This window comes from Apteryx rowi, unplaced genomic scaffold, assembly GCF_003343035.1.
Source record: "Apteryx rowi isolate R43461 unplaced genomic scaffold, aptRow1 scaffold_104, whole genome shotgun sequence".
Lineage (NCBI taxonomy): Eukaryota > Metazoa > Chordata > Aves > Apterygiformes > Apterygidae > Apteryx > Apteryx rowi.
Window position 1 is genome coordinate 1,631,255 of NW_020447242.1, and position 18,394 is coordinate 1,649,648.

At 36.1% G+C, this 18,394-nt stretch overlaps 1 protein-coding gene across 1 annotated transcript in view; it reads left to right on the forward strand.

Annotated features, from left to right (window-relative positions):
* Nucleotides 1–18,394, forward strand: part of LOC112966773 (G-protein coupled receptor 98-like) — a 200,341-nt gene that overhangs the window by 24,664 nt on the left and 157,283 nt on the right. The window contains exons 23-31 of the mRNA XM_026067216.1: nucleotides 1,776–1,893; nucleotides 2,748–2,919; nucleotides 5,507–5,749; nucleotides 8,131–8,538; nucleotides 9,704–9,888; nucleotides 11,125–11,374; nucleotides 11,526–11,665; nucleotides 13,156–13,316; nucleotides 14,779–14,879. Of these exons, the coding sequence (XP_025923001.1) occupies nucleotides 1,776–1,893; nucleotides 2,748–2,919; nucleotides 5,507–5,749; nucleotides 8,131–8,538; nucleotides 9,704–9,888; nucleotides 11,125–11,374; nucleotides 11,526–11,665; nucleotides 13,156–13,316; nucleotides 14,779–14,879 (1,778 nt within the window). The remainder of the gene's footprint in view (nucleotides 1–1,775; nucleotides 1,894–2,747; nucleotides 2,920–5,506; nucleotides 5,750–8,130; nucleotides 8,539–9,703; nucleotides 9,889–11,124; nucleotides 11,375–11,525; nucleotides 11,666–13,155; nucleotides 13,317–14,778; nucleotides 14,880–18,394) is intronic.

An 18,394-nucleotide genomic window follows, 5' to 3' on the forward strand; every position in this document is an offset into this window, starting at 1 on the left:
ACAGAGGAGTCTGTTCTCGCTTGTTGATTCTATGTACTTCATCTCTGAACTTGCTTAATTTAGTCATCCTTTGCTTCTGGAGAAGGAGGATAGGAACAGGCTTAAAGATGCATCTAGAGAAGAATTTTTCTCTTGGTTACTGCATGCTGCTGTGGCAGAATAAGATCATAGCTCCAATTTCCCTTAACTTGTAGATATCTATCAGATTTTTCCATTGAACATAAATTAAATTTAAAGATAATACAAACCAAGTTTTAAAAACAAGTTAGGAATAAGAACACTTAAGGATGTTTGCAAGCTTTCGTTTTGTTTTAAATCAAGAAACTCATATGAGAGGTCCAACTGGAAGTTGTGTGTAAGCAGGCACTTTTAGCAATACAAGATAGATGTTGGGAATCGGGATCAGATTCTGCTCTTGGATGAGTTTATGCAACAACTAGAATTACATATGCAAGAATAAACCGTTTAAAATGTACGTTCCATTGATGTGCTAGTCACTAGAATTCAGCATGCAAATAACCAATTGCCTGAATATGCAAGTTAGCTGAAGAATTACATGCATAAGTGCAGGTTGGAATTTGAACTTGTATGAATCCCATAGAAGTGTATTAATATGTTCTAGACTTGCTCTGGGAGTAAAATGAATGCAGAAAATAAGATCAGGAGACAACATTGGCAAAGAAGAAAGGTCAAAGCATACATCTGATTTTGAACGTGTAGCTAGAAAGATACTTCAGATTAAGTATTTATGCATGTGCATAAGCAAACACACAGGTTGTGTTAATCTTCTGTATAAATATTGAAGTTTAACATGCACAGGGTCTGAACTAGATTCCCTTTCCAAATGTAGAGTAAAGCTGTCATTACCTATAAGGAGAAATCAGGATTTAATGAGAGGCTGTGAAGGCATTAGTCCTCCTAATTGGTCCCCGGGGTTTGGGTTTTTTTTTGTTTGGTTGTTTGTTTGTATTAGGTTTTATGGTTTTTTTGTTGTTGGGTTTGTTGTTGTTGTTGTTGTGTTTCTTTTGTGGTTTTTTTTTGTTTGGTTGTTTTTACTCCCTTGCTATTTATGTTCCCATGAGAACAGTGCAGTATTTCCAGCTCCCTAGTTCCACACACTGAATTAAGGACTCAGGAGAAAACCTGAAATATTGATCTGGGAAAATGAATGGGTTCAACAGCATTATGAGGGAGGTAAGATGGGATGAATAAGGAGGCTGAAGTCACGTCCTTGGAAGCCCATCTTTATCTCATAACCAAATATAACACACTGGCCATCTAGGGACACACTAAAGTCCATTTCTGTTTAGAACAAGTATGTTTTAATGATTACAGTAGACATAAGATAGATGATGTGAGTATCTCTTAGGGGCATGATAAGCAAGGTTTTTGAAACTGTTCTGGACTAGTGTAACACCTAGTCTCTTGAAGTCAAGGGATACAGAATTCAGTCAGTTTGCTGAATGCTGCAGAAAATGCAAGGTTATCTGCATAGGTGCTACCAGAATTCTCAAAATTATTTATTTTACCAGTTAAAATAATATGTAGTCATACCAACATTTGAAGTTCTAGAAAAATATGGAGAGCAAATTAAGAATTGTAACATTAAGAGACATTTTCTTTTCTATTCTTTGGAAATGTTCCCTGCTGGTACTTTACAACATGCTTCAGATATCTGCTTTTCATTTTTTTAGCAGTTTTCTACATTAAAAAGTACAGTTCAGTCTCAACTTAATTTTCTTGCAAATTACTTTCATGGACTGTTTCCCATATAGGAAGTGATCTCCAGAATGGCATTTTGGGATTTATTCCAGAAGTGCAAAGCGGTCTTGTTCTTGATGAAGACTCAGAAAATAGAGAGGTTCTGCTGATTGTCACAAGGCAACCAAACAGGTGCAGGCAACAACTGATAAAAGTGCTGTCCCCACGTCCTGTAATGTGCTGTGTTGAATCAAGGATGCTGCTGTTAGTGGAAGAGGTTGTCATAGAATTTTATAATAAATCCTGCCTTTCAGCTTCTTTAAAAATTAGGCAGAATTTGGCAAACATAAGTTGTAAACATGAATAGATTTGTCACTGCACTGTTACTAAACAGAAACAGGAAAAACAAATATTTTCCAACTTGCATCATAATGGAACAAGTGTGAGAGTAACTTCCCTATTGCTTAATGCTAAGTGTTTACTTTGCTAAAGGTACAATTAAATGTGTAATCTCCTTGTTTACCTAAGTGTCAGCATCATGCTTATGTCTTCTTTCACACAGATACTGTGTTTTTCTAATTAACACACGTATACTTTGCACATTTGTGTGTACTTTGAAAAAGTATACTCAAGTATTCTTAGTTAATTTCAAACTTACAGGGAAGCCAGATTTTGCCTGGCTTTCCAAGCAAATGTTTCCCTTTATATTAAGGAAAGTACTTGGGCACGTGCCTCACTTTCGGGCTCAAGTGACTCTTATTCAGCTAATCTCATGTTTTCTGAAACAAAAGTTGAAAAACAAATTGATCTGGGTGCCCCAAATTGCTTGACTTTTTTCTCCCTATGTTACTTTTTCGTAATCCAATCAGGTTTTAGAGGAAGTAATTTAAATCAAAAGAAAGAAATTTTCATCTTAAATCAGTTTCTTCCCTAGTGATAAGTTTTGAATATTAATGAAAAACAGATGCATCTCTGGGGTGTGTTTTCTAAAGTAATAGTTGTTTCCTTCAGTACATGTATAGTGTTTTGCTTTGCTTTGCTTGTAGGGCTTTTGAAGATGTGAAGATCTTTTGGCGTGTGACCTTTAATGAAACTTCTGTTGTCCTTCTTAAGGATGGCATAAACTTGGAGAATGAACTTCTGTCTGTGCTAGGAGCCACCACCTGCATGGCAGGTCAAACAATATGCAACATCTCTATTGAAATAAAACCTGATAATGTAAGTAATTCTTGCTCATTTATGTACAGCACTATGATGTTGGATGGCAATTTATCTAGATGGAAAATAATCTCTGATCCAGATGACCGGGGRTAGGACAAAGTCTGAAGATGGTAACTTGGCATCTGCTCAGTTTTTTGGCAAATACTGGTTTATTTTTAGGCTTGTGCTGCCTCCATTGTGACCAGTAAAAACTCAGGAAGGTGATAAGGGTTTAATTTGGAGAGTAAATTGCAAGTCTTGGGTTTGTACAGAACGGTAAGAAAAATCGGAACGCAGGCACTTCAGTGAAATGCATATTCATATAATGGACTCTTACTCTTCACATAGTACATTTTTAAATTTATCAAAGCACTTTTAGTAGGGTTTTTTGCAAAGTATAAAGTAAGCCTGTAAGTAATAAAGCCTGTAAGTAATAAAGCCTGTAAGTAATAACATCACATTCAGCAAAAAACTTTTAGTACAACTTGTGCAGAGTTTACATGCCTAAATCTGGCACAATGATCTATGGAAACTCTACTCAATCATGAAGCTGCATAAGAATCACTAGCTGCCTACAAGTCTGTTGCTGTGCACATCCAGCTTATGATTAGTAAAGTTCAGTTTAGCAGCCATCATCTACTGAGGCCATTTGGCATTCTTCAGTTGGGTATGCCTAAGCCTAAGTGACTTGAGAGGCCCAGCTGGTATTCAAAGATGAAGACATCATTGAATTAACACAAAGCACAGTATTCCCAGTCATTTTCATTTAAAAGGGAAGAGGGGGAAAATTTTTCTTTGTGTGAGTGCCTAGTAGTTAGAGCAGTCATTTAAGAGACATAGGATTTACGTCCCTCCTTCTTGCAGAGTGAAGGGTTTGAAACATTCCAGGAGAGTATCCTAACAGCCAGGCTATAGGCAAAGCTTGAGATTTGGAGAAAGGAAAAAGGACAAGAAGGGAAGGTTCTCCTCATTTTTCCTACCACAGTCTAGAGAGTAATGCAAGATGTAAGATGTTGGAAATAGTGGTAAAAAGGGTGCATTCTCATAGCTGAGTGGGGAGACCATTCTGCTCGAGATGTTATTTTTAAATTAAAGAGCCAATGAATAAAATATGTAGACAGTAGTGGAACACAGGCTGCCTTGCTGAGTAAACTGGGATTTTGAACCTGGTCAGTCTAAGTAATGCCATCATTATTTAATGACAGCAGAAAGTGCAGCAGCTGCAGAGACATGCAGTTGAACCACATGAAGCATGAGCATATGCCATTCTAACAGGTGCTAATGGAAGGCCAGAGTTCCGTATGGCATTTCAATAAATCTGTGCCTGTCATCAGTTAGTCAAGATTATTCCATTTAAAGAATTACTTAACAGCACTTTCCTCAAAATAACAACCCAACTAAAAATATATGCTATTTAACCCCCCAAATATTTCCTGACTTTTCCTCCAGTTATAAATAGCTTATACATTAGTAACAAATATATTATGAAATGATGAAATCATAAATGAACTCAAGATATATTTTACATTTTTTATGGTATGGCATATTCTAGATTTTGAAGGTTTTTACTTAGTCAGCTGTACTGACTTAGCTAAGAGCTGAATCCTGTTTTCCTAAGAATTACAGTACGATTTCCAAAAATCCAGAACTGAACCAAAAAGCTATATTTACTAATAAAAAATTGTCTGCAATGCTCATCTTTTTTGCTGTTATGCTACTTTATGAGTACATATAATAGGTACGATTGGCATCTTTCCAACTGAATTCTGGAAGTAAGATATCTATTTTTAAACATTGGTATTTGTACTGTAGGTACAAAATCAAAGATGAGGTGCGATGTCATATTGAAATTTATGATTGCTGCCTTATTTTCAATAAACAGTTGAGCATTAACACTGTAGAATTGACTGAGCTAATTCTTTGGTATGCTAACACTAAAATTCAATCACCTGTATTTCCAAGCTGATAGAAGATTTCTGTATATCTTAAACCTTTGAAGGTCTGTCAGATAATATCTCTAGGCCTTTGGATTTTAGATAGATTTATTTAAGCATTCAGACCTTCTGAGGTTTGCTTATATTACTGTAAACACTAAGGCTGTATGTTAAATTTTTTTTCAAAACTTTGCCTGAGTTCATTACTCAAACTACAGTCAATATTAATTGCAGTTTCAAAATTGCATACGTTTCTGTGCAATTTTTCCCCTGGTATGTGTATGCCTTTTTTGTAAGACAAAAAGAAAGTGAAAGAACAATTTTTTCAAAAAATGTACACCTGTGTAACTCCATCATCTGGAAAACTGAGCTCTTAAAGTGTTTACCCTCCTGTCTTATGGCAAATATACAGCCACAATATATKTAATATATAAATAGCTACTTTGTTCCAATAAAGTGAGCTCGCATGTGAAAGCCTATGAGATTTCACTATTGCGCATGACAGAGTGGTACCTTTTGCAACACTAACCTTTTAGAATATACTTCATTGTACTTATCAAACTTTTCAAGAAGAATGCTTATGATAGATATTAATACAAGTAATTCATTATGCATACAAAATAATGTATACATTTTTTAAAGCTGGCAGTAAAATCCTAACTCATTTACAGGTACCTGAATTTGAAATACATTTTTTCGTTGAGCTGTATGCAGTAAGTGCAGGAGCTGAGTTGAACAACAGTGCCAGATTTGCCCTTATAACAGTTCTTGAGAGCGATGCTCCTCGTGGTTTAGTGTATTTTGCTGTGGGATCTCGTTTTGCTGTGGCTCATAAGAAGGCTACTTTAATCAGTTTGCAAGTGCTCAGAGATTCTAGTACGTCTGTAACCACAACGGTTAGCTACAGCATGCAGGTAAGATTGACACATTATTAAATCATTTTTTATTTTCTAAAGCAAATAAATGTGACTGCCATTAGCATTTTTTAGGAAACAGTCGAACATTCACTGGGCCCATGTAGTCTAGCTTCTTCATTTTTCTATTATTAAAAAGACGTAGCTTTCATTGCATTGTCAAGGGTGATTTGTTCATGGTACCTTCAGTAGCCTCAAAGACTGTGGTCAGTCATGCATTAAATGCATTTCTTTCTTTGTTCTGAGACTATTTTTGAGGCTTATTTCTCTAAAATTATGCTTTAATCATAGTAGATCTCACCGTCAAGATTCGGATACCAACACACTTCCTGTGTTAGATTACAACTTTATCAATACACAAAGCACAATCAGAAAAAGAGAGAGAGTATTTTCATCAAATTTTATTCCATGTTCTTCAAGTACTAACCTTTAAAATTTTTCTTGTGATTCAAACTCTCGTAGGGCCAAGTGGATTATGTCATCCCCATTCATTTTTTGGAATGTGTATAATAGCAGCATTAGACTGTTCTAACTGTTGACTATTTTATCTCTAAATGAATGCCACATTATTATTAGCAGATGATGAGTATTCTCCTGTAGCAGAAGTATTACAGCTGCAAAACATGATTCCTTCCACTTTCTTATAGTTGCAACTCCAAAATCAGAGCATAGGCTGGAAGAAGAATTCCTCTACATTTGTCATTGTAGTGGCATAGTGCTTAGTCTGATTTACATTGAGTATGTTGGATTTTATACCTAAAGGCATTATTATGAGGGAGTGTTTTTATAACAAAGCATTGTGTGACCAGTGTACTTCCATCCTCCTTTTTAATACAAGACTTTGTATGCTATTATCATACTGCATGTGTATGTATCTTAACTACATCGAATAACTTGGTGTTTCCGTGAATTTWTTATACAGTAACTGGCCAGTGTTTTGGTTAGATTTTGTGGTAAAAATTTTTCATGTTCTTTCCAGGCAAGAGGAAGTGGCCATTATCCTTTAGCTGTTAAACACAGAAAGAATTGCCGCTGTTAGGTGTTTGCTTAGGCTAAAATACAGGTGGCAGTTCCTTTGCCATTTGTATTTCATATAGACTATAACAACCCTGCTTTGTACAATGTTAGGTTTTGAGTACCAAAGTATTGGTATGTGAGAGATAAGAGATCATGGCAGGCAGTAGGGGTGAGGTGCTTACTGGAAACAGATGTTTATCTCATTCCTACAAAGGTTTTTAAAACATTGTTCTTGTCACTAACACTTTTATTACCACTTATTTCCCTGTTCCCTAATTCTCAGCTGGAAGAGATAAACAAAAGGAAGCTTCTGCCTGGAATTGGCACAGATGATGTGAACATGTTCTAGAGCAAATATGAACAGATATATACCACACTAATTTACAATAATCTCCTGAGAACTCAAAACATGTCCTCTTTATTCCAAAAGTAGCCTTTACTAGTAAAAGCTAAATGTTTTCAGAACGGGTCTAGGGTTTCACAAATAAAAATCCTTACTTTTCACAGTAGGAGACATTCTGAAGGTTTGTTGAGTCAATATATAACCTGCACTTATTAAATGAGTGGATAGTATTCAGAAATCATGCATTTGAATAATAGCCCAGAGTGTCAGTTTCCACTTAAGGGAAGTTTATTATATTACCAGATATAAAATCAAGGTTATGGCATCTGACAAAAAGCAAGAATGTGAAGAATGAAATAGTATCTGCAAACCCTATGGAAGGTAAAAATAGTGATACTTCACAGGGAAATGAGGCCATATAGCATTGCTAGATAAGTTCATCTGTCTGCCTTGCATGTGTATTCTACAGTTTTTGCTTTGCCTTTGGTCCTAAATGGATGGTTCTTGTTTTAACTATTTGTACTGGGATTCAAAATATCATGAACTGATATTGGTTCGGGCACAGATTTCAAAACTCTTTCCTTGGCTTTTGTTTAGTTTTTACTTATCTGAAATACCTATCTATTCCCTTAATTGAGGGATGTTGTGCTACAGACATAAACTTACTTCAATCCCTCTGGAATTTACCTGGACTTGCTGATTTTTGTAATATCTATTCACCCAGAAAAGCTTTGTGAAGTTTATCTGGGAAAAAGAAAGATGGGGATCCTGTTTACCGATTTCAATATATATTATTTTTCCCAGAGGCTGTTACTAACCACATATGCCAGATTGATACACTTCAGGGAGATATGTCATTTAACATAATTGTGATGTCATTCCTAAGGACTACATTTTGAAAGGGGGCTTTTTTTCTTAACGTTTAAGTTTTACCCATTTAAAATACATATGTTCAGCAGCAGCTGTTTTTAACAATCCTAATGAGCATAATGTTACCTAAACTCTTTTGGTTTGCTTTAAGGAGCTACAAAAACCTGAACCTATTGGCCGGACTTTCATATCTCCAGCTGTTGCAGGACAAGATTTTGTCAGATCTGAAGGTTTATTGACTTTTGAACCTGGACAGAGAAATGCTTTGCTGGATGTGACCCTGACTCCAGAGACAGGATCCTTAAACCCATTTCCTAAACGTTTCCAGGTTGTGCTTTCTAATCCCACAGGCGGTGCCAGAGTAGATGATGCATATGCTATTGCTAACATCACCATTGTCTCAGATTTGGACTCCTTGCCAGTCTGGGGACTTGTTGATCAACTGCATCAGCCACTTGATGACATCATTTTAAACAGAGTTCTTCAGAATTTGAATGTCAAAGTGGCTACAGAAACTACAGAAGAGCAACTTACTGCTGTGATGCATATAATAGATAAGGTAAACCTTTTCAAGCTCCTTCTTGAAGGACAAGTGACTTTCAGAAGGATGTAGTAACACTTAGAACTGTGGTAGGATCAAGATTAGAATCCATTGCAGTGACCCTGGGACACAGACTGCAAATATAAAAATAGAAATTGTGAAACCCCACAGTTGAGGAAGGAGTTTGTCTGCCACTAGGTTAGGATGGTGACAGAAAGTCAAAAACCAAGTAGAAAGGTTGAAAAGAGCAACCAGTATTAATTTTGCATATGTATCTATAGCACAAGATTTTCTGCTGTGCCAAGTTCTTGCTTTTGTGCCACACTTTCAGAGAGCTTATTATGGTTTCCTGGTTCTCAGGCCACATTTATTTTGGTTTTAGCCCTGGCACAGAACACTGAGGCCCAAGGTTTTCTCATATCTTCACCAGTTGGCTGCAGTCACCACACAAGCAAATTCTACCAGGGACAGCTGGAGTCCACTGTGCTCTAACCATGCATGCAGCTTGGCTTTTTCCCTGCAGTGGCTTCGGGAATCGGGTTGGCATGGTAGCTGAGCTTTTCAGCACTGCACTAAGAGTTCTGTGAAGGCCCTGGGACTAGTTTTCTGACTTTCTGGATCTTTTGTACTGGTGGAATAGTGCACAGGAGCTGGAAAACATTAAAGTATCTAGGCTAAAAGCAATATAGTAGTATTCATAAAAAGTAACAGTCGGYTCATTACTGGTTGTTACCATTTTGAAATAGAAAATAGAGAAAGTAATGTCAGAAATTTTCAGAAGGATTCAAGAATCTGATTTGTGAAAGACTGAAAAGCACCATATGGTTTCTTTAATAATGAAATCCCTATTAGTAAGCATATCTTTCTGTAGCTTTGACAATGTGTGTTTTGATCTTGGCAGCAGTGATTGGAAGGTGGAAAAATGTCTGGAACTTTCAGAATTAAATTTGGGATAAAACTAAAAATGTTACCAAAATGTTCAACATGAGGAAACTTTGTAAGACTACTTAATATATTGAAGAAAATATATGATCGTAGATTAAAATTAATGACGTTAATCTTAAAACCAAAAATAGCAAAATAATAAAATGATGCACTCCTTAATGATTTATGGGAATCAAGCAATAATTGTCTACCTGGTTCTGTACATAAAATGCTGTTTGATTTATTCTCTTCATGTTAGGTAACAGATGTAGGTGAAAAGTGGTTACTCRCTGATAAAAGTAGAAGTCTCTTCTATGAGATACTCTGTGCTCTGGCTAGCCCCAAACGCAAAGACACACGAGGATTTAGTCTGCTTGCTGAGGTGACTGAGAAATTTGCTTTTTCTCTGTTGACTGGGATAGCGTGTGGCTCACCAGGGGAAAAGTAAGTAAACTTGAATTCATAGTATGTTGTGGAAATACTTGACAATATACTGATTTAGTAATAAGACAATTTAAGTGAAATTTTTAGATAAGGGACTTGCCTGTCATCTAATATGTTACCTATATGGAAATTTGTTGCATCCTATGGTAATCTGACAAAGCTCTGTAATGGCACTATGAGCTGATGTCACAACTGACTGACGTCACAAATGACTGCTACACTGATATGGGGTAGGTATGGAGTAAGAGTCAGGAGATTTTAGACCTATTCTTTCACCTTTAGCTCCACTAGTGTGTGGAAAAGGATTTATTAATCTTACTGAGAAAATAATATGCAATTGTATGATGGGCAACTATGTTCTAAGACTTACGTCAGAGTAGGTAAGCCAAAGTTTCTACTGGCATCCTTAATTCTAGCGTTCTGCAATTACTGTGTGCTTGACTTTGCTCACTAGAACTTTATTTAAATTGTTTAAAACACTGTCGTTTTTACACATAGCTCTAAATTATTAGTTTTATCCACAAGTGTACAACACCTTGTGGTCAAGCTAATGGACAGGGAAAATAGTTGACTATAAAAATAGATGACTATCTTTTATGAAACAGACACTCTTAAATAGTGGGTTTCTCCCACTGTGAACCTATTAAACAACTGCATAGCTGAATTTAGAAAAAAAAAGATTGTTTTTTCAGAAAATCAGCATGGTTTAGATTTCTTTCTTGACTTCTATTAGAGATGTAGGTTTTCTTCCTATTTCCTAAATTGTAGTGGATATAAAGGCCTTTCTCAGTACAAAAGATAGCAAATGTCATAAATATCAACATTACCCAGAATATGTCCAGAACTTGCAAGTTCTGATTCTTTACTCCAGGTCCTTTGTATCATCTATTGGGCCAAAGAGTGAAAGCTCAATCATCCACTGAAATGCATCTCTCCCTTGTAGGGTCATCTGTGTATCAAGTTGTAAAGATGAGTATTCTGAAAACCTGATTTACCAAGGAGGGGTTTTGGTAGCAGATCATACTGAGCAAAAAAATCAGAGGGAAAATAAGAGAATCTGAAATGCATAACTCAGCCTCTCTTCTTTTCACAGGCACTGAAGCTGTCTATATTAAATACTATCAAGCCTAAACATGATGGAGGAACAAAGTATTACTTACAAATACGTTTTAGAGTCACTCTGTGACATAAAACTCTGTTTCACTTACCAGCCCTGTTGTTTTTCTGTTTCAACAGAGGTAAAAATATCCTTGACAGCTGCCCGTACATTGCAATAATGGCTCACAACTGGTATCCTCAGCAAATCAATGGACACAAATTTGATGGAAAAGATGGGGATTTTATTCATGTACCTGAGCATTTGTTAGAGGTCTCTGTTGTATTGTCTCCTCCTCAAGATGAGAACTGTGAATCTGTACAATTCACAGAATACAGCAGCCAGCAGTGGTTTCTTACTGGTGATAAAGAACTTGCCCTAAAGAACAAGGTTTGAAAATAATGCTATTTATTTTTGAACAAAACTAGTTTGATTTAAATATTGAACAAAATATATTTAGTGTATTTAAAATAATTTGACCTTTTTTTCTTTGTGTTTCTGACTAAAGTTAAGCACTGTCTGTTGAATTTTAATGTTTCAGATTTTTTCTATGAGTTTGAAGGGTCAGAGTTCACGCCCTTTGAAAGACAACAATGAAGTCATTTACCGGATTTATGCTACAGGAAGTCGGATTGTTCCACAGAAGTCTCTATGTCTCCTTTGGAATCAAGCTGCAGAAAGGTATTTTATAAATTCATTTAGTTTTCCAGTTTCTAAATTAAACCTGTATATCTGTCAAAGATGTGATAGCTGTGGCTAGATGATCTGCCATTATAAAATTGTTTCCGTTTCCCATTTGTGGCTTTTTCCTAACTTCTCTGGCCTTTGCACTAGCACATAAAACTTTTCATGCAACAAAGTATGTAATTATTCTAGCTCAGAAATGGCCAAAATGACTTCTGCTCTTGACCTTTTGCACCAAAATATCCTTTAGATTATTTAATGATGCATTAGGCAAAGCTGAAAGGCCATGGATTTCAGAATTGCATTACTTCATTAATATTAATGATTCTGTGCTCTTCACAATTATTATCAGGCAATGCTTCAAATTCATTCTTACAAAAGTAAAGATTAATATCCACATATCTGGTGTAGCTTCAAGTCACTGACTTAGATTGTTCCTAGTTTGCTAGTATCCACTCTTTTCTTTGATTCTGTGAAAGACACTATGTAAGTGAACAAAAGACAATCTTCACAGGGTCAGACCAGCGATTTATCTAGACCAGTGTCGTCTCTAGCAGTGGCTGCTCGTACTGCTATAAACCATGGTGTAAAGTTTTCTGAGTATGCTCTTGAATGGCCCATTACTTGATTAGCCCGTGTCTTTACCTTTCACACAGCATAGGTTTGTGAATTCAGAGAGACTTACGCTCTGTATCTTGCTGAGATCTGGTTAGTTTAGATTATGTCAATCTGTCACTGACATAAACTCCTCAGAAAGGAGAGGAAGCAGAATTYATCTGTAGACTCTCATTTTTCTAGTCACTACATAATAGTGTACGCTTCATTTCGTACTAAAAAAGGCTTGATATGTCACCTGTAGTATTCTCTTTTAAAGTCAATTCAGCAGTACTGAAACCAAATAAAATGTGAATGTTAGGTTAAAATCAACAAATATCAGTATAAAATATTCTCCCTAATGGGGTATGTAATTCTTCAAGGTAAATGACAGACTACTTAAAAAGTCAGACAGCCCAATTTTTGTTGCAGAATTTTTTAAAGATATGGTCACAGAAATTTTTACTGAAAGAAAATTTGTATTATTATATATTCATAATTTTTTTAATCATTAAAGTCAAAACAGTGCTAATTTCATCTAAATGTGCTATTTTGATGAGTGTACCTGAAAGATATCAATAATATCACTTTTATGTGATATTTTAGAAAACTTGGTATTTCAGGGCTAGAACAACAATTTTCAAGCCTGCTTATCATTTGAATTACACAAGTCTATTTCCTCCAATGTTTGCTAAACGTATATAACTGGTTTTGGCAGCCCATAAATCATCTGGTGTTGCTTCTTTGCACTGTAAAAAAGAGATAGCACATGCAGACTTTCTTCTCTTGCTCTCACGCGCTCTCTCTCTTTTTCTTGTCTTTTTTTTTTTAATAAACCATATGTACCGGGAAAAAATGTGAAAGACAACTTCATCTTTTTGTTGTTGTTGTAGCTGGTTGTCTGACAGTGGGTTCTGCAAAGTGGTTGATGACACATCAGACTACGTGGAATGCTCTTGTTCTCATATGTCCATTTATGCAGTTTATGCCCAAACAGACAACTTGTCATCATACAATGAAGCTTTTTTCTCTTCTGGATTCATCTGCATTTCAGGTCAGTTGATATAAGATAGTTTTTTCATTAATGACAACTAATGTTCAGTAAGATTGATTGTTAGTAATTGATGACAATCTTTTTAATTGGAAGAATACTAACTAACTTCATCTTACAGAAGTTGCTATTTGGGCTGCCGTTTGCATATTGAAAAACTTTCCCAAAAGTACTGCAATGAAATCTGTTTTTTTGTGATGTTTTCTTGAATCATACAAAAGAGAAATGTGTCACGTTCATTTTGGGGGGAAACTATAAAATTCTAAATCCACTTGTGTCTCTAGCAGAAATATAGTCCTCCTCCTTGTCAAATCTTTTAGGCACTACTCTTAAAATATTGTAACAGTTTAGCCTGGTTCAAGTTTTGCCTTAAATATAACTTCAGTGTCTTTCAGCTGCTTTGGCTGGTTGAAGGAATTTGCTTACATGACTATATATAGTTAAATCTAGTGATCAACCAACTGCTTTAGATATAAGAACAATAAAAATAGTAGTTATTTCCTCTAACATCTACACCTGGATGTGAAGAATAAAAGAGAGAAACATGACAGAGTCAAACAGAACATTATTATCTGTCCAAGTTTTCTTTTGAGGCCTGTAAAGTTGTCTTTGAAAGTGTAATCTTTGTAGATAGTTGTATAAATATCATTAGTTAAGAAATTAAAGGTTCAGAACTGATTAGAACATTCATGTCTTACAAATACTTGTGGTTGAGCACCCAGTCTGTCTCAAGAGACAGTACAAGATCTGCCTCAAGTATCTAAATCCTCCCCCTTCCTGGGATATGGTTCTATTGGAAATGCACAAAAAAAAAATACAACATGAACTTCAGCAGTGTTTTCTTTGTTGGCTCAGCTTTCCATGGGTCCTTCTTCCACAACCTGCTTACTGATAGGTGAGGAGCCCTTCCCACAGAGAGTTTTCTGTTTAATTCATATTCCCAATGAACTAGTGAACAGAAAAGTTGTGTTTTTCTTTCTCAGTACTGCTGTAGCATATTTCTACACTGAACACAGATGAAAGAGGAGACTAAAATTTAGAAGGGTATATTTAACTCTCCTAAAGCAACACCACCTAGCTGGAGGCAACTTTTTATTTATTTGTTTTTTAAAGCATTTTTGGCTGCATTGATATGAACACCGAAAACTTCTTTGCTTTTTCTTTAACTATTAATAAAGGCAATCATCCATATCATGCACAAATTTAAAAAATAGCTTTGCAAAAATGAGCATGTTTTACATTATGCAATTATCTCCAAATCCTATGAAAACCTTAAAACAGATATTAGAAGTACTTTAGTAGTAAGTTTGTGAGTAATCCCTGTGTGAACTAAGGTAAACATGTTCTCTCTATAGCTTTACCCCTTTACAGATCCCCTATAATACCCCTTTGACAGATCCAACATTGTTGTTGTTACCTGGCATACAGTGTTAGTTTAAATTTCCCATTTTTTATTCCCATGTAGGTTTCACTTTGGCTATTATCTCCCACCTTTTCTGTACCAGATGTGCAATGTTTGCAGCTAAACTTCTCACTCACATGATGGTTGCTTGTTTGGGTACTCAGGTAAGGAAAAAAAAAAAAGAAAAAGAAGGCTAAAGTCTCTAAAACTAATTTCAGTACATCCTCCTTTCTTTTTCTGTAATCCCATGGCTGTGCCTGAACAGCCCTCATTTCCTTTTCTACACTCTAAATATTTTTGGAAAATGTATAATTTCAATTGAACTTTCCATATGTGATATTTGTATTGGTTGAAATATAAATATCATGTGTTGAAAATTCAATTGGAATTATACATTTTCAAAAAATATTTAGAGAACAACTTATGGGTGACTAGAGTGACATGAGAACATCAGTCCAATATGTGGAACAATAAAGTTTTGATGGCTAGGTGTTGAAACTAATGAGTTTCATCACTAACAGCACAGTTTATTAAATAGATTAATGCCAGCAATCGTAAATTCTGTGGAGAGGTTTATGTTGATTAGTAGACGAGGAAAACTCTTGCACACTTTCCTTCATTTGTAGGAAAGTCTAATTATGAAGATTTTAAATAATATAAGAGAACAAATTGTGGAAAATCTGCCTGGTTCTCCCATACTAGTTCAGATCATAGGTAACTATGATTGTCAGCAAACTGAAGGAGCGTACAAAAGGAGAATATGTCCCCCTGTCCTGTAAAATAGTATACCTTCTTCAGCTTTTGTGCATCTGGGGAAACAAAAAGATACAGATAACCTCAAGTATGTAAGAGTTAATTTATAGTGAGGTTCCTTATGAAGTAGAATTTAGGTACATATATAATGTTGTTATAAAGATGACGTAAATAAAAAAAAAAATTAAATACATTGTCAAGGCAGGGATGCTGAGAGAGTATAGGCATATTAGCAGGCAGACATTTAAGGAAATGTGCGATATCAGGGAGATACTGTGTAGATGGATAAACAAAACAGCCCTATGTTACCTGTGAAAGTTTCACAACTACCATATCTCTCAAACAAACTTTTGTACAGTGCCATGGTTAGTTTATCACTTTATTCTTGTTACCTCATAATATCATTCTTTGTTGTACAATGAAATACTTTGATGATGACCATGATGCAACTAGACTTGCAATATAAGGAGATGGAAAGGTCCTGATAGCACTTCTAGAGATCACTGGATACCAACCAGGTATCTTGCATCTTAGGACGTAAGAGTTTTGACATCTCAGTTCTTGATTTTTAAAAGACATTAAATTTATACATTTTTTAATACTTCTGTCTAGCTATGCTGAAAGCTAATTTGATCCAGGGACCTGTAATTGTACTATATGTATGCACAGTTACTAGCATGAGAAGGCTCAGACTTATTTGGGACATGTAGCTCAGAACACAGGTAAGGATCTGCATATACTAGTATGTCAAGATTATACGGAACAGGACTGCTGTGAGCTTTACAGAATTTTACAGCCTAATGATACTTTTTGCCAAATTTTCTGCTTTTCCTTTGTAGTGTATATAGTTGCCTATGTTTCCAAAATTATTTGAAATTTTGCATATTACATAATTACACTTACCCATGTTGCATTCTTTCTCTCTGTTACTTTTCCATTTCTTTGGCAATATTGCATTTCCAGTATAAAAGCTTGTTTCTTGTTACAGTGAGTTTCTTGTTCCTATAAGTCTTTTTTTTTCATTCTCCTTATAAAGATTCCTTACCAGATCTTTTGGACTCATTAAAGCATCCTAACTTCTTCATAGAGAGTTAGGTTTGCTATTTTTTGATACTGTTTACATAGTTCTCTTAAGTCTGTTGAATACATTTAAACCTATTGAGTCACTGAAAAATTAGGTTGGAAGGGACCTTTGAAAGCTTTCTTGTTGCTCAAGTTCTGTTATTGTCCCTGCTCAAAGCGAGACCAACTTAGATGAGATTGCTCAGGACCCTGCACAGCTGAATTCTGGGCAGATCCAGGGATGGAGATTCCACAAGTTTTCTGGACAGCCTGTTCCAATGTTTGACTACCCACTGTGGAAAATGTTTCCTAATATCTACTTGGAATTTCATTTGTTTCAATGTGTGTCTGTTGTCTCTCATGCTATCAGTGTGCATCTCCAAGAAGAGTTTGATTCCCTTATCCCTAAACCCTTCTGATGAGTAGTTGAAGACAACAAGAAGATTCCCACCTCCTACATTCTTAAGACTGAACATCCCCAGGTCTTTTGTACATCATGTCTTCTAGCCCCCTAACTATCTTGGTGAACCTGCACTGGACTTGTCAGTCTCTTTCCTGTACTGGAGAGCCCAAATATAATCTGATGTGGTCTCACAAGTGCTGAATAGAAGGGAAGAATAGCTTCCTTTGACACTGGTTAATACAGCCCAGCATGCAGATTGGCCTGCTTTGCCACAAAGGCACAGTGCTGACTCTTGTTCAACTTGTTGTCCTTCTCAGGACCTCAGGTCTTGTTCTGCAGGGCTTCTGCCTTGCCATTTAGCCCCCACTCTATACTGGGATTACTCTATCACCAGATGCGGGACTTTGCATTTGCCCTCATGAGGTTTCTGTCAGCCCGTTTCTCCAGTCTGTCAAGGTTCCTAAGAACAGCAGCCCCACCTTCCTGCATATCACCTGCTCCCCCCATTTTGATGTCATCCACAAATTTACCAAGAAGGCACTCTGCTCCATCTTCCATGTCCAAATGCTTTAAATAGTATCAGCCACTGTCTCAACTCCTGAGGAATGCCACTAGTAACCAGCCTCTAGTTGGACTTCATACTGTTGATCACAACCCTTTGAGCCCAGCGGTACAGCCGGTTTTCCACACACCTTACAATCCATCTAACCAAAGCATCTCTCGGCCATTGATGGTAAAACTGTGAATACCATAGAGACTATGCTAAAGGTCTTGCTCAAGTCAAGGTAAAAAATTATCCACTGCCCTTGCCCGAGGCACTCATCTCCTTATGGAAGGCAATCGGGTTAGTCAGGCATGATTTTCCCTTGGTACATCCATGATGGCTGTTCCCCATCACTTTCTTGTCCTTGCTCTGCTTATAGCTCCCAGTAGGATTTTCTCTATAAATTTCCTGGGGACCATGGTTAGGCTGACTGGCCTGTAGTCCTGGACTCTTTTTTCCAAGAGTTGAATGATTCATCTCTATGCCTAAAAGTTGATCAGAAGGAAGGACAAATAAAAAAATAATAATAATTTAAAAAAACAGTGGCTCACCTGTTCAAGAAGTACTTTTAAACGTGTTGTTATAGGGTCATTTTCAAAATTATCTATACCCCGCATGAAAAGTAAAGGCTTAACTGCAAGCTGAAAAGTCTCAAAACCCCCCAAAAAGTCATATGTTAAATAATGCCCTAAATCTGATTTTGTTGCACTCATCTTACCAATCTGCTAAACTTACATGTCTCAGTTCTCAGGCCAGTGCTGCAGCTACTTTACTCTAAAATGAACTTCACACTTTCTCACACACACATACCCTCACTCACTTTCTGAAGAAAATATAGTCAAAACAGGTACAGCTACAGAAAATATTTCACTTAAACAGCATATTTAATCAAAATTTAATTTTAATAGTGTGACCAG